The 16495-nt window shown below is 46.6% G+C and overlaps 1 protein-coding gene across 1 annotated transcript in view; it reads left to right on the plus strand.

Moving 5' to 3' along the window:
- The window catches only part of LOC142588844 (phospholipid-transporting ATPase ABCA3-like), a 125278-nt gene that overhangs the window by 59333 nt on the left and 49450 nt on the right, over positions 1 to 16495 (plus strand). Inside the window, exon 7 of the mRNA XM_075700663.1 lies at positions 15534 to 15696. Within this exon, the coding sequence (XP_075556778.1) occupies positions 15534 to 15696 (163 nt within the window). The remainder of the gene's footprint in view (positions 1 to 15533; positions 15697 to 16495) is intronic.

The following is a 16495-nucleotide window of genomic DNA, read 5'->3' on the forward strand; positions in this document are numbered from 1 at the left end:
CTGCGCCACCAATTCAACTCCGCTACGTTTAGGATTTACAGTAATGTCTCCCATTATAATTGACTACAATGGCGTGATCAAAGCTACAAAAATTTTAAAATCATCCCCCTCACCTGGGTACGATTCCATAAATGCTAGGTTTCTTATATACACAGTCTGTTACTCATCAATTATACTAACAAAAGTTTTTCAACAGTCCCTAGGGAACAGTTAGTTCCCTCCCCACTGACTGGAAGATCGGGAGGGTGGTTGCGCGTCACAAGTCTGGTAATAAACACTCGCCTCTAAATTATCGCCCCATTTCTACAACCAGCATTCCATGTAAAATTTTCGAGCATATTCTATTTTGTAATCTTGTTTCTTTTCTTAAATCGACTTCATTTTTTTTCGCCTTCACAACATGGTTTCCGCAAGGCATTCTCGTGTGATACTCAACTCGTATCTTTCACTCATCATATTCATGCTATTCTCGATCGTTCTTCTATAGCTGTCTGTATATATTTACATTTTTCAAAAGCCTTCGATAAAGTATGGAATAATCTCTTTTTATATGAACTGGAGCTACTAAATTTGGATTCCAAACTGCTTACATGGCTTCAGCGTTTTCTAATAACTCGTTCCCAGTTTGTCTCTGTTAATTTACACTCACTCTCCTCCGAGTCCTGTTTCCTCAGGGGTACCACAAGGATCGGTGCTTGGCCCTCTCCTGTTCTTTCTAATCTATATTAAAGCCGGGGAGGAAAAGAAGAGCTGTATGGATGTACTCCCGAGCTGTGTCTTAACTGAACGCCGAGCGAAATGCGCAATTGAGCTCCGACTGTGTTATGCGTTGCGGAAGAGCGAGCGGCAGCATCTGTCAACGTGACGCATGCATGATCGAGTAATGGTTTCTTTTGTTTGCACAAATATACCAAAGTAAGGGTTCCTGGGTAGTTCGGTTCCAAATACATAAATGGTTTGAGTATGCCATGCTTCTGTTACCATGCAATTTTAGCAAGCGAACCCCCTCTCACCGATCGTAACACGCCTCACGTCAGGATCAATTAACGCCATTGCAAACTCAGGGAAAAAAAAGAGAAAGTGGGACTTCTGATCCTCCTCCTCCGCTCCACACTCTCCATTGACCCGAATTGCCGACCGGACAATCCGGGCCTCAGCCATACTGGGACGCGTCGCCTATGCCTAACCAACTGGGGCCAAACTGACGATCACGTACACAACTGAATACAATGATATCCCACCGGTGCGCATGGCCCAAGTCGTTGGCAACAACCGCGAATACGCCTTCGACAGGCATCTTCGCGGTTACCTGTCAACGAGACCCGAAACCCACTGCTCACCTACCCAGTGGTACCCAATGCCTCGAGTCAAAGGGACACCACTGCGGTGATGTTTCGAATGTTTAAAGCTCCATATATCTGTAATGTTGCGAATTTATACACATTCACTTTTTCCTTCGCATGAAATACATATTGTAAGCATTTATGCCGACTTCATATTCATCTGCACAAAGCCATCATCAATCATCGGCTCGTGCTCGTTTTTGCGTCGGCGACATTTTTCCTTCTTGGAATAAAGCGTCGCCTCGACTGTGGTATTTCAATACAAGGAAATCATTAAGTACACGCGGACGCGCATGGCCACGGAGACCAAAGCAAGCAAATACGACCACGCGGAGCAAGCATCTCTGGTCTTCTGACAAAGCGTGGCATGGTCATCGTGGGGGCGCATTCAAGCCCCAAGACAGGTGCTAGGTCAAGTGCTCTGTTGTATTTAAGAGCCGGAATATTTCTGAATTAATAGCAACAATCTTTCTAGTTCTTGACTGGTCTGTAGTTTCTACAGTAGTGGCACGAAGATGGTTCCACTCCTCATAATTGCTGGGAAAAAATGAATACTGAAAAGTGAAGTCCTACAAAAAGGAAAGGCTACTTTGTGTTGATGGTCAATGCGTGATGATACATACTGGGGAGGAAAGATGAAATCATCTTGTAGTGAACGATGGTGAAATATACGGTGAAAAAGACACAAGCGATGAATCTTACGGCGAGATGCTAGTGATCGTAGTTCAAGGCTCGATTTCATATTGGTCACACTTGCGGTTCGAGCATAATTAGACATAATAAAACCTGCAGAGTTATTTTGAACCGTTTCGGGACAGTAGATTAGATTGTCATGGAAAGGGTCCCAAACAGACGCGGCGTATTCCACCTTCGAACGAATTAGTGTTTTATAAAGTAAAAGTTTAAGAGCCTGAGGAGCACGTAAGAAATTCCGGCGACGATATGTGAGTGTTTTGATGGCGCTGGCGATTATGGATGCAATGTGATCATTGCAGGTTAGTTTTGAGGATATAGGGACGCCAAGATATCTATATGACGATAGCACTTCCAAAGGAAAGTTATCAAGACGATATGAAACATTTATATTAGTAGATCTAGGTACACGCATACTTTTACATTTTTAAATATTTAATTCCATGCACCAAGTCTTGCAGCACCGAGGCGGTGTATTTCACGTTCGAAAAAATTAGTGTTTTATAAAGTAAAAGTTTAAAAGCTTGAGGAGCGCGTGAGAAATTTCCGCGAAGATATTCAAGTGTATGGTAGCAATGCGATCATTCCAGGTTAGTGTTGAGGATATAGTGACGCCAAGGTATCTATATGACGATACTACTTCCAAAGGAAAGTTATCAAGACGGTATGAAACATTTGCATTGGTAGATCTAGTTACACGCATAACTTTGCAGTTTTTAATATTTAATTCCATGCACCAAGTCTTACACCAAGCGGACACAGCATCAAGATCAGACTGTAGATTAGTGGTATCGTTAGGACTAGTTATTTCTCGAAATATTGTAGTCATCTGCAAACAAGTTGATCCTTGCGTTGATATTTCCCAGTTGACTTCGTGAAACGACTAGTTCGCAAGTCTGCGAACCATAAGTATAATTTTAGAAGAGTAGAACTTTGGACCAGTTTGGACCTTTGGACCGGCGAATATTTGACTGCCATGAAGTGAAATCGGCAGGTCGAGCGCTAATGCCAATTGTGAATATTTATTGGGAAAAGTTTGCTGCAGCAGGACAATGCGTGCATGCGGCCAAGACACTCTGAAACCAGCAACAAGCAGAGCAGAGGCAGAAAAAAGAAAGGCGTGACGACAAACATTGCATACAACGCATGCGCATTCTCATCGTCAAACATGATAGCCAGGAAGCAGGTGCACGCTGTTAGGGCTGGCGTCTGACACCACGCGGCGAAAGGAATTTCATGTGACCATCTTCGTCGAAATGAGGCGTGACTTCTCCTGCTATGGTTGGCGTCCCGCACATCGTGCACAAAGAACTTTCTCTCACCTGACCTTCTTCCACCAGGCCTCGTCAAAGTGAAGCGTGACTTCCTTATTCGCCATGACCGTTTCGAGCGTCTACCTGTCTGCCGGAAGCCCCGCAGTGTACAGCCTCTTTTGTGTGAGTGTGTTCGTGTGTGTGTTTGTGTGTGTGTGTGTGTGAGAGAGAGAGAGAGAGAGAGAGTTCAGAGAGGCCCTTTGCTCGAATTGGACCTAGAAGAGAACTTCCACGAACCCGCAAAGCCCAGAAGAGGCGGACAGGCGCTTACAATTCCGGGAGGTGGGACGCCTTCTTCCTTTCAGCAGGCTCGGTATAGCCAGAGGAGGAGGGGCCCTCTTTCTGTGCCTGTAACGTGACATCGACGGAAGCAAGACCGCGCCCACGATTGTAGAGAGCCTATTTAAGGGGCTCCGAAATGTACTTTTGATCACTTCATGTTCTTCTCATTTTCTTTCACCTACCTTTGAATAAACCGTGCAAGTTTCGCACTAGAAATCGTCTGGCCCTTGCTCGGTCGCCATGGTCTACCGGATGCCTGCAGCCCGCCCACAACGCCACGCTACCCAATAAGTAACGTCGGTCGAGCTTCGATAGGCAGGCACCGCTAATTCTCGGCAGCAGCACGATACGCTACCCTGGAGAACGCAACAACGCACGCCATCAACAGCGTGCACCTGGGACAGCTGGCATCAAAACAAAACAGATATGGACGAACCAGCTTTCATGAATCTCTAGCCAGCCATGAATCGCGCTTCCTTGTCTATACGTGCCACCGGAACTAAGGCTAACGCACATATCGCAACACCAGTTTTCTATTACCACCGCTTCCTAAAGATCGCGTTCCATTTTCGTTTTACGGCAATGCTGTTTATGGGGACACTGTCCCGTCGTTGTCGGACTTCGCTTAGCCGGAGAGAAAAAGTTTTTCAACAGTCCCTAGGGAACAGTTAGTTCCCTCCCCACTGACTGGAAGATCGGGAGGAAAGGAAAGGAGGAAAGAGTTGACCCCTTTCCCCCTGTAAGAATGCCATCTTATAGGTGAATCTTGTAGGGATGTGCTCCCGAGCTGAGTCTTTACTGAACGCCGAACGAAATGCTCAAATTGAGCTCCGACTCCGTTACGCGTAGCGGAAGAGCGGCACCATCTGTGCACGTGCCATGCTTTTGCTACCATGCAATTTTGGCCAGCGAACCTGACCGATTCTAAACACGCCTCACGTCAGGAGCAATTGCCGCAATTGCAAACTCGGCGCAAGAAAAAAAAAAGTGGGGCACCTAATCCTCCTCCTCCGCTCCACACTCTCCATTGACCCGAATTGCCGACCGGACGACAATCCGGGCCTCAGCCATACTGGGACGCGTCGCCTATGCCTGACCAACTCGGGCCAAGCTGACGATCCCGTACACAACTGAATATAGTGATATCCCACCGGTGCGCATGGCCCAAGTCGTTGGCAACAACCGGGAATCCGCCTTAGACAGGCATCTTCGCGGTTAACTGTCAATGGGACCAGAAACCCACTGCACACCTACCCAGTGGTACCCGATGCCTCGAGTCAAAGGGACACCACTGCGGTGATGTTACGAAGGTTTAAAGCTCCATATATCTGTACTGGTGCGAATTTATATGTATTCCGATCTTGCTTCGCAATAAAAGTATATATAAAGGAATTGTTAAGTACACGCGGACGCGCACGGACACGGAGACTGAAGTAAGCAAATATGGCGGTATGAAACAAGCATCTCTGGTTTTCTGACTCAACGCGTGGTATGGTCATCGTGGAGGCACATTCAAGCCCAAACACAAGTGCAGTGTAGGTCAAGTGCTCTGTTGTATTTAAGAGCCTAAATATTTATGAATGAATGGCGACAATCTTCCTAGTTCTGTACACATCCTTTGGGAGAATGTGTCGTATGTTGTCAATCCAACGAGAGCAGATCGAGTTAGCAAGCTGGGGCACCGCCACGCTTTATGCCTTCTAAATGCTAACGCCTACGTATTAATTCAGGCAGTTGCTAACATCTTCATAGAGTGTGCCTAAAACCGTGCGTTATTCTTCCTGTTGGCCATGGCGTGTGTTACTGCTCATTGATTGTACTACTTTATGACTGCGCCACGGCTGCTTGCAGCTTCTGTACGTATAGTCTGCTTCAATTGAAGCGCAAACTAAACATAACTGACGAGTACGCCCATGGCGAGTAATATTACACGCCGCTGAGACGTGCAGTCGCTTAGTGGGCTGGGACTCCGCATTGAATAATTTCAAACATAGGTTGTGAAGTCTGAATAAAGTCAGTGTTACAGTTTAAGACGAAACTGAAAATGCTAGGATTGCATTTAAATATGACTCGACTTGTTCAGTGGGTGTTTATCTTCTGTTGGATTCAAGAATACTAAAAATCGGTGGTGGTTTCTTTAGCAAGACCATAAAAAACATGCACTCTGACTTATTAACCTGGCATTATACCTGTGATTAAGCTCGGTGCATGAAAAGCCGGATTCCCCTTGAGGGTACCGACTGCGATGCTGAGAATTTTGACGACTGTCTCGCTGCTGTTACTTCTACGTTCCCTGACGCGGCAGACTTTCAGCGAGAACAACGGAGTGATGTTACCCTCGATCCGCTTTTTGTCGCCTCCCGTACTTCTCAAGGCAGCGGTCGCTTTAATGTCCGTGATAAATTACTCTACAAAACTTATTCCGGGCATGGAGCGCGTTTTCTGCTTGTTGTCCCCGAGAGCCTTCGCGCCGACGTTTTACGCGCCATGCATGACGATGTGACATCCGGCCATTTCGGCTTCGTATGAACGCTGCACCGCACGGAGGAGCGCTTTTACTGGCCCAAGATGTACGAAACAACCAAGCGCTATGTGGCTAGTTGTGAAACGTGCCTACGTCACAAGCGACCGACCACCGCAGCCCCGGGTCCCCTTCGGCCATTGACACCGGCCAGCACGCCGTTCGAGCAAGTAGGCATTGACCTTTTGGGTCCATTCCCGTTATGTAACAGCAAGAACCGTTGGATAATTGTCTGCGTAGACCATCTTACACGGTATGCAGAAACTGCAGTTATACCGTCTTCCACCGCCGCTTGCGTGGAGGTCTTCCTGTTGCGTTCCGTGGTCCTTCGTCATGGCCCATTACGTGTCATCATCAGCGACCGTGGTCGCCAGTTCACGGCTGATGCCATTGTAGAGTCACTTCGTTTGTGCACTTCACAGTTCCGTCATTCCACGCCGTATCACCCACAGACCAATGGCCTCGTTGAAAGGGCAAACAGAACGCTGATCAACGTGCTTGCCATGTACGTCTCCTCCAATCATAAGAACTGGGACTACGTGCTGCCCTTCATCGCTTACGCATACAAGACGGCAAAACACGAAACCACGAACTATAGCCCATTTCATCTCCTGTATGCAAGTTTACCGCGAAGCCCTCTGGACACTTTCTTACCCTTCGTTCTGCACAGTGACGATTCTTTATCGAAGAAGCCCGTCGAATAGCTCGTCTTTGTACTCTGGCCTCGCAAAGTCGTTCAAAAGAGCGATACGACGACCGTCACGTACAAGTATCGTTGGAAAAAGGTCACTTGGTTCTTCTTTGAACACCGCAATGCAAGCGTGGTTTGTGCCAAAAGTTCTTGTCACAATATTCAGGCCCATTTGTAGTTGTGGACCGCCTGAGCGAACTCACGTCATAGCTCGCCTCCTGTGCCATGGTCGGCGATCAAGCAGAACTCAGCTGACTCATATTGCTCGCCTGAAGCCTTTCTACCCTGCTTGTGCATCCTGACTCGCCGCACGGGCTTCGTCTGCTTGCGGGGAAATGTAACAGATACGAAAGGCACGGACAAGAGGAAAGAAGAGAAGACGAAGAGAACGAGGAGTTTGAGAGGCCGAGCTGCGTTACTATCACGCTACGATCATCATCCATCACCTGTAAATAAAACCATTTCTTCGCAACTCTTTGTAACAATATAATGAAATCATTAAGGACACGTGTACGCGTATGGACACGGAGACCAAAGCAAGCAAATATGGCCGTGCGGAACAAGCATCTCTGGTTTTGTGGCTCAACGCGTGGTATGGTCTGCGTGAGGACACGTTCAAGCGCCAACACAGATGCAGTCTGGGCCAACTTCTCTGTTGTATTTGAAAGGCCGAATATTTCTGAATGAATAGCGACAATCTTCCTAGTTCTTGGCACATCGTTGAGACGAATGTGTCGTATGGTGCGAATCCAACGAGAGAAGATCGTGTTAGCAAGCTGGCACATCCACGATTCATCCCTTGTAGAGGCTAACGCTTACATAGTGATTTCAGGCAGTTGCTGACATCGGCGTAGGGTGCGCCTGAAAACGTGCGTTATTCTTCCTGTTGGTCACAGCATGCGTTATAGTGCATTGATTGTAATACTGTATGACAGCGCCACGGCTGCTTGCAGCTTATTTACGCACAACCAGCTGTTGTATTTACGCACAACCAGCTGTAGTTGAAACGCAAACTTAACATAACTGACCAACACGCCCATGCCGAGCAATATTACACGCCGCTGAGACCTGCAGTCGTAGTGTGGGCTGAGACTCCGCATTGAATAATTTCGAATATAGGGTCGAGAGTCTATTCAGACTCTCTGTTAGATAAAGCCGAATCTGGAGACACCACAAATGCATTTAAGTGTCAATCGACTTGTTCGCGTTTGAATGGGTGTTCACCTTCTGTTCGATTCAGGAATACTAAAAATTTATGATTGGTTTTTTACAAGACCATAAAAAAACATGCACTCCTAATTATTAATGTGGCATCATATTTGTGATTAAACTCTGTGCACGATAAGCCGGGACGCCCAGTATGTACCTGCAGTACTTTTGTACACATCCCACTCTCAGCATCATTCTTCCCTGTTCAAGCACTATGCATTTTCTTCGTCCTCGCGACAGAGAGAGGTAACAGTTAGAAGCCACGAGACCGTCCGCGTATCGCCGGTTGCCACTGCTAGCTCGGCAACTGGTAGAAGCGTCGCCTCATTTAGCTGACCACGTTGTGCTCGATTTGCGTCACTTTTACGAATTCAATAGGTAACTTATACCCTAGTTACATGGGCAGCTTAACCGCCGTTAAATCAATCGTAGTTAACGCGAACTGTAGGCCGCCAGAGTTACACCCGCTATTCCGATCCCGCTTAATGGTCTGATGACGCCTCACGTGATCTCTTGCGTACAGGCTTCATCTTGAATAATTTTGCTTGGACATTTGATTACAGTGGCATAAAGATGTTATTTATCAGCAAAACAATTGTCATATTTGAGAGTTTTAACGTGTAAGACTGAGTTTTGCACGTGTAGGTTATTTATTTTCGATACTCCTTCTCTGATTGTGAGGATGCCTGGGGGGCATACATATATATAGAGAGTCAGAATTAAGGGTCCCAAATGGGTAAATATAAGATAAGATTAAGTCCACTGAAGGAAAAGGTAAAATAACGTTAATGAAAGAATGAATGTTTCAACTAACAAACATTGGTTACATAATAATGGGAGTACAACTTTACGCGAATGTACTTTGGAACCATACGCTTGCATTTACAAAAAAATAAACGAATAAGAAAGGCAGGAAAGGCGGTGCTTTCAGGTGTTAATGTATGTGCACTGCGATTTCATATTGCACAAATTATCACAAAAAAGTACGTGTTAAAAATACTGAAGTTATAAGTTTAAAAGCAGCGCCATAAAACAGGACAAGAAAGTGAGATGCACACAAACACGTGCACAGCGTTTATGTGTCTCACTTGTCCAGTTTGATTGCGCTGTCCTTACATATTGAAATTTGTGCGTAGCCGTCATCTCTGTGCAGAGGCGCAGGTTTCGACTACTTGAGCGCAGAGCGGCCAGATTATCTTCCCAAATGCGTATCAGTGCCTCAGTTGTCGCGTCAGGCCAAATGATGCGCTTTTTGGAAGATATCTGCGAAGCGCCAGCGCAGCACTCTGGAGAAGTACCATCCGCCATTTTGCCCTTTTCCGAAACATCGATTACGCTAAATCGAGGTTGCTATGCTCGGTTGGTGGCCAACCGTGGTTAGCAGCCTAACGGCAGTTTCGCCTGCCGTGTAACCGGGCTAGCCGCGTCTAGCGATAACCGCAGTTACGTTAACCGCGGTTACGTTAACCGCGGTTAAGGTCGCCCATGTAACAGGGGTATTAGGGTAAACAAGTACAAAAGAAATTCGCGAAAAATTCACATGTCCATTAAAATAATCGAGATGTGGATTCTTCGGGAATTTCTTTCGACGACAATCCGATTAGCGTTCAAGCAATATAGTGACACAGCACGTTGGAACCGCCAAAAACACGTCACGTATAAGGCGTGTTACTGCATCCGTACTGCTCATTTATACCGGAGTTTTGCACAAACCAGTCCGCATACGTGCCGTGAGGTCCGGCGAAGACAAACGCAACGAAACCCAATTATACGGAGTGCAGGTTGTGTTAAGTAGCCGTTTCATTTTTTGATGAATAATGCTATGTCTCAATCGCATTGTTTTCTTTTTAAATTCTAACCTTGCCGTAATACTGTTTGCGTACCTCAATAACAGGCACACGTCGTTGGTGCACTTTTATATCTTGAAAGCCTACGCATGGCACAATACCGGCACACATTGTCGTGATGTTGGTGTGCAAATGAACACACATTACATCGCCGTATAAGGGCCGTCAAAGTCGCCTCATGAAGAACAGTTAACGTATTTGTCATTGGAAATGCCTACGTTCGAAGTCGCCAAACGCATAGAAGAATAAAAGTGCGAGCTGACGCTGCGCCACCGATTCAACTCCGCTACCTTTAGGATTTACAGTAATGTCTCCCATTATAGTTGACTACAATGGCGTGATCAAAGCTACAAAAATTTTAAGATCATCCCCCTCACCTGGGTACGATTCCATTAATGCTAGGTTTCTTATATATACAGTCTGTTACTCATCAATTATACTAACAAAAATTTTTCAACAGTCCCTAGGGAACAGTTAGTTCCCTCCCCACTGACTGGAAGATCGGGAGGGTGGTTGCGCCGTCACAAGTCTGGTAATAAACACTCGCCTCTAAATTATCGCCCCATTTCTACAACCAGCATTCCATATAAAATTTTCGAGCATATTCTATTTTGTAATCTTGTTTCTTTTCTTAAATCGAATTCATTTTTTTTCGCCTTCACAACATGGTTTCCGCAAGGCATTCTCGTGTGATACTCAATTCGTATCTTTCACTCACCATATTCATGCTATTCTCGATCGTTCTTCTATAGCTGTCTGTATATATTTAGATTTTTCAAAAGCCTTCGATAAAGTATTCAATAATCTCTTTTTATATAAACTGCAGTTATTAAATTTGTATTCCAAACTGCTTGCATGGCTTCAGCGTTTTCTACTAACTCGTTCCCAGTTTGTCTCTGTTAATTAACACTCACTCTCCTCCGAGTCCTGTTTCCTCAGGGGTACCACAAGGATCGGTGCTTGGCCCTCTCCTCCTCTTTCTAATCTACATGAAAGCCGTGGAGGAAAAGAAGAGCTCAACAAGGGGAAAGGGGTTGGAGTGACCCCTATGCTATCTGATAGGCAAATCTTATATGGATGTACTCCCGAGCTGTGCCTTAACTGAACGCCGAACGAAATGCGCAATTGAGCTCCGACTGTGTTATGCGTAGCGGAAGAGCGAGCGGCAGCATCTGTCAACGTCACGCATGCATGATCGAGTAATGGTTTCTTTCGCTTGCACAAATATACCAAAGTAAGGGTTCCTGGGTAGTTCGGTTCCAAATACATAAATGGTTTGAGTATGCCATGCTTCTGTTACCATGCAATTTTAGCAAGCGAACCCCCTCTCACCAAACGTAACACGCCTCACGTCAGGATCAATTAACGCCATTGCAAACTCGGGGGAAAAAAAGAGAAAGTGGGACTTCTGATCCTCCTCCTCCGCTCCACACTCTCCATTGACCCGAATTGCCGACCGGACGACAATCCGGGCCTCAGCCATACTGGGACGCGTCGCCTATGCCTGACCAACTCGGGCCAAGCTGACGATCCCGTACACAACTGAATATAGTGATATCCCACCGGTGCGCATGGCCCAAGTCGTTGGCAACAACCAGGAGTCCGCCTTCGACAGACGTCTTCGCGGTTACCTGTCAATGAGACCAGAAACCCACTACACACCTACCCAGTGGTACCCGATGCCTCGAGTCAAAGGGACACCACTGCGGTGATATTACGAAGGTTTAAAGCTCCATATATCTGTACTGGTGCGAATTTATATGTATTCCGATTTTGCTTCGCAATAAAAGTATATATAAAGGAATTGTTAAGTACACGCGGACGCGCACCGACACGGAGACTGAAGTAAGCAAATATGGCGGTATAGAAAAAGCATCTCTGCTTTTCTGACTCAACGCGTGGTATGGTCATCGTGGAGGCACATTCAAGCCCAAACACAAGTGCAGTGTAGGTCAAGTGCTCTGTTGTATTTAAGAGCCTGAATATTTATGAATGAATGGCGACAATCTTCCTAGTTCTGGACACATCCTTTGGACGAATGTGTCGTATGTTGTCAATCCAACGAGAGCAGATCGAGTTAGCGAGCTGGGGCACCGCCACACTTTATGCCTTCTAAATGCTAACGGCTACGTATTAATTCAGGCAGTTGCTAACATCTTCATGGGGTGTACCTAAAACCGTGCGTTATTCTTCCTGTTGGCCATGGCATGTGTTACTGCTCATTGATTGTAGTACTTTATGACTGCGCCACGGCTGCTTGCAGCTTCTGTACGTATAGTCTGCTTCAATTGAAGCGCAAACTAAACATAACTGACGAGTACGCCCATGGCGAGTAATATTACACGCCGCTGAGACTTGCAGTCGCTTAGTGGGCTGGGACTCCGCATTGAATAATTTCAAACGTAGGTTGTGAAGTCTGAATAAAGTCAGTGTTGCAGTTTGAGACGAAACTGAACATGCTAGTAATGCATTTAAATATGACTCGACTTGTTCAGTGGGTGTTTATCTTCTGCTGGATTCAAGAATACTAAAAATCGGTGGTGGCTTCTTTAGCAAGACCATAAAAAACATGCACTCTGACTTATTAACCTGGCATTATACCTGTGATTAAGCTCGGTGCATGAAAAGCCGGATTACCCCAGTATGTGCATACAGTACTTTTGTACCAATCGCGCTCTCATCATCATCCATCCCTGTTCAAGCTTCACAGAGAGAGGTAGCGATTAGAAGCCAGGAGACCGTGCGCGTATCGCCGGATACCGCTGCGAGATCGGTAACTCGTAGACACGTCGCCTCATCTAGCTGACCACATTGTGTTCGATTTGCGTCACTTATCCGAGTTTGATAGGCGACTCACGCTAAACCAGTAGAAAAGAAATTCCTGAAGAATCCACAGGTGCAGTCGCGGGACGATCGGATTCGCCAATTCCTCCGTCTATTGTCATGCTGAAGAACATGGTGTGTGTGTGTGTGTGTGTGTGTGTGTGTGTGTGTGTGTGTGTGTGTGTGTGTGTGTTTGTGCGTGTGTGCGTGTGTGTGTGTGTGTGTGTGTGTGTGTGTGTGTGTGTGTGTGTGTGTGTGTGTGTGTGTGTGTGTGTGTGTGTGTGTGTGTGTGTGTGTGTGTGTGTGTGTGTGTGTGTGTGTGTGTGTGTGTGTGTGTGTGTGTCGCCATACTCGATGATTTGCAGGCCGATCATGCTGACGTGTTTTCGCTGTCTGAAAATATGTTACTGCGAGGTCGGACAGCAATGTTTGTTCCCGTGTGTTCTTCACGTGTCCGGATGGGATCACGCAGCGCTCTTGTCTAGCCATATGATAACAACGCGATTAAGACGAACGTGTTGGTCCCTTGATCTATTGTTCAAGCCATCGACGGGCGCGTTTTCTTGTGTTCAATGGACGCTTCTACGGGGTCTGTTAACCTGTCAGTCGGGCTTAAATTGGCAACATTTTAGGAGCAAGGCACAATTGATGTACGAAAAGTTGCAGCGTCTTTGGACATAAGTCGACCATTGCCCAACTATTCGGATCACTTGCGACGCATGATAAACAAGCCGTTGTGTTCTTCCGAGCAGGACGTACTCCAACAAGCGCTCGCCTGCTACACGTCAGTATTTGATTTTACTCAACGCGAGCGTTCCCGGATGTTGCCGGAATCACGCATGCACTACCCGTCAACACAGGGCAAGCGACTCCGATACGTCAGTATCCCTATCGCGTATCTCCCACGGAAAGAAAAGTGATCGCCGAACAGGTCCACGACATGCTGCAGAAAAGCGTTATTCAGGAGTCTTGCAGTCCTTGGGCAACTCTTGTTATACCAGTGAAAAAGGAAGACAACTCGTGGAGATTTCGTGTCGACTACCGCCGCCTGAATGCTGTCACAGAGAAAGACGTGTATCCCTTACCACGCATTGACGATGCTGTTGACTGCCCCCACTCCGCATCGCACTTTTCGTCAGTTGACCTCCGGGGCGCGTACTGGTAGGTACCGATGCACCCGTCTGGCATCGAAAAGACCGCTTTTGTTACGCTTGACACGTAACGCCTTTTGGAACGTAATGCCTTTTGGCTTGTGTAATGCCCCAGCAACATTTTAGCGATTTATGGACTCCATCCACCGTGATCTCAAATGGAAGATTTGTATTTGTTATTTAGATGACGTGATTATATTTGGCCTAACTTTCCGCGAGCACAACCAGCGGCTCGGCGTTGTTTTGGACTGCATCCAACAGGCTGGCCTCATTTTAAACTCTAAGAAGTGTCGTTTCGGTGAGCGTTAAGCTCTTGTGCTGGGATATCTCGTCGCCAAGGGCGGTATACGGCCAGATCGCCAAAAGATTTCTGCTGTTCGGAACTTTAAGCAGCCGAGGACAGTGAAAGACCTCAGAAGTTTCCTGGGTCTTTGTTCTTATTTCCGCAAGTTTGTTAAAGACACATTATTAACTGATTATTAGTTTATTTTAAAGACTTATATTACGATATTAGCGCGAGATGCTCAAGAGACGAGCCGCCGCGAGAACGACGAAGTGGGTCTGTGCCCTTGGCGCGAGCGATTGTCGGCTGGCTTTCTGGCCCCAGTGTAAATAGCCTGTAAATAGCCTGTTTCAGTTGTGTCTTTCCACACGTAACAATATCTATTGCGGCTCCACAGCCACCGTAGTCGTCCATAATGAAAGCAACAAAATCCCTATAAAGGAGGGCATCAGGCAGGGAGATGCGATCTCTCTAATGCTATTCACAGCGTGTTTACAGGAGGTGTTCAGAGACCTGGATTGGGAAGAATTGGCGATAGGAGTTAATGGAGAATACCTTAGTAACTTGCGATTCGCTGATGATATTGCCTTGCTTAGTAACTCAGGGGATCAATTGCAATGCATGCTCACTGATCCGGACAGGCAAAGTAGAAGAGTCGGTGTAAAAATTAATCTGCAGAAAACTAATGTTTAACAGTCTCGGAAGAGAACAGCAGTTTACGATAGGTAGCGAGACACTGAAAATGGTATGGGAATACATCTACTTGTGTGCGTTTGGAAGTCATTCTCAGATCACGAACAGCAGGTTGCCACTATCCCTCAAGAGAAAAGTATATAACAGCTGTGTTGTACCAGTACTCACCTACGGAGCAGAAACCTGGAGGCTTACGAAAAGGGTTCTGCTTAAATTGAGGACGATGCAACGAGCTATGGAAAGAAGAATGATGGGTGTAACGTTAAGGGGGATAAGAACAGAGCAGGTTGGGTGAGTGAACAAACGCGAGTTATAACTCGCGTTTGTTCAAGAAAATCAAGAAAAATAAATGGGTATGGGCAGGGCATGTAATGAGGAGGGAAGATAACCGATGATCATTAAGGGTTACGGACTGGATTCCAAGAGAAGGGGAGCGTAGCAGGGGGTGGCAGAAGATTAGGTGGGCGTATGAGATTAAGAAGTTTGCAGGGAAAACATGGCCACAATTAGCACATGACCGGGGTAGTTTGAGAAGTATGGGAGAGGCCGTTGCCCAGCAGTGGGCGTAGCCAGGCTGATGATGATGATGGCTGTTTCGCACCGTCGCATGTCTTCTCTACCCTTTTTACTGTAAATAACTCTATTTTACATCCGTAACAATATACGTTCCCCCCGGGTGTGCAGGACCTGGAATCCCGTACCGAGGAGCTGGGCGTCGAGTCCGTCGGCCTGTCGATGACGTCGCTAGAGGACGTGCTGATCCGTGTGGGCGAGGAGTACCACGTCCACCGCTCGCAGCGCAAGAAGGAGCGCGATGACGACGCCGCCGGCGCCGTCGAGGCCAAGCGTAAGGCTTGTGTTCACTACCATCACTACCACGTATCATGGCCTCCGAGATTGTGCGCGCTGGCGCGTCATCTCGGAGGCCACGCGTGCATCCTGGATCGAATTACTATTAGACGAAACTCTGGCGCTAGTACCCAGAGCGGGGCGGTTCAGACAGCATTGGAAATGGTGGGTATAGTTCACAGATTAGATTTTGTCTCGCTGACTTCGGTTCTTGGGCCTTTTGTAAATTGACCAGCTTCAACAAAACATTGTTGTTATAACGCAACATTTCGCAGTAGTTATGCGTGCACGCATAGTATTATTTGCCTTCTGCGTTTAGACAGTGTGACTGCTCCGAAATTTGGTGTAATAAAGGCAAATGGAGCATAATAATAAGTTGCAAGAACGTCTCAAGCCACAGGCACGAAGATTGGACAAATCCATGGTAGCTGAATGATCGCAGCGCCGTCTGGTAAATTTAGTAGGAACTTTTATGCCATTTATCTTGTGTGCATCACTTTTGGGGATATTGCCACGCACATCTACTTGATGCCGGTGACCGTTTTTTTTTCAGCGGATTATCGCTGCCATCAATCGCTCGGCGCATAATTTCTTAGATGCTGTCGCTAATTCCACATAACCGAAAGGTAACATACTTGATCAGATTATGGGCTTGACGTGAATAGTAAATAGCTTTAACTTGACGCGATACGTATCTAAGGGTCTCTGCGCATGCGCCACCTCTCCGCCGAACCGCGGTAGACATGCCGAAGGGTCAACGTTTTAGCATCCCACTCACCATCGCGCAAACCATACTA

The sequence above is a fragment of the Dermacentor variabilis genome, chromosome 7 (genome assembly GCF_050947875.1).
Source record: "Dermacentor variabilis isolate Ectoservices chromosome 7, ASM5094787v1, whole genome shotgun sequence".
Classification (NCBI taxonomy): Eukaryota; Metazoa; Arthropoda; class Arachnida; order Ixodida; family Ixodidae; genus Dermacentor; species Dermacentor variabilis.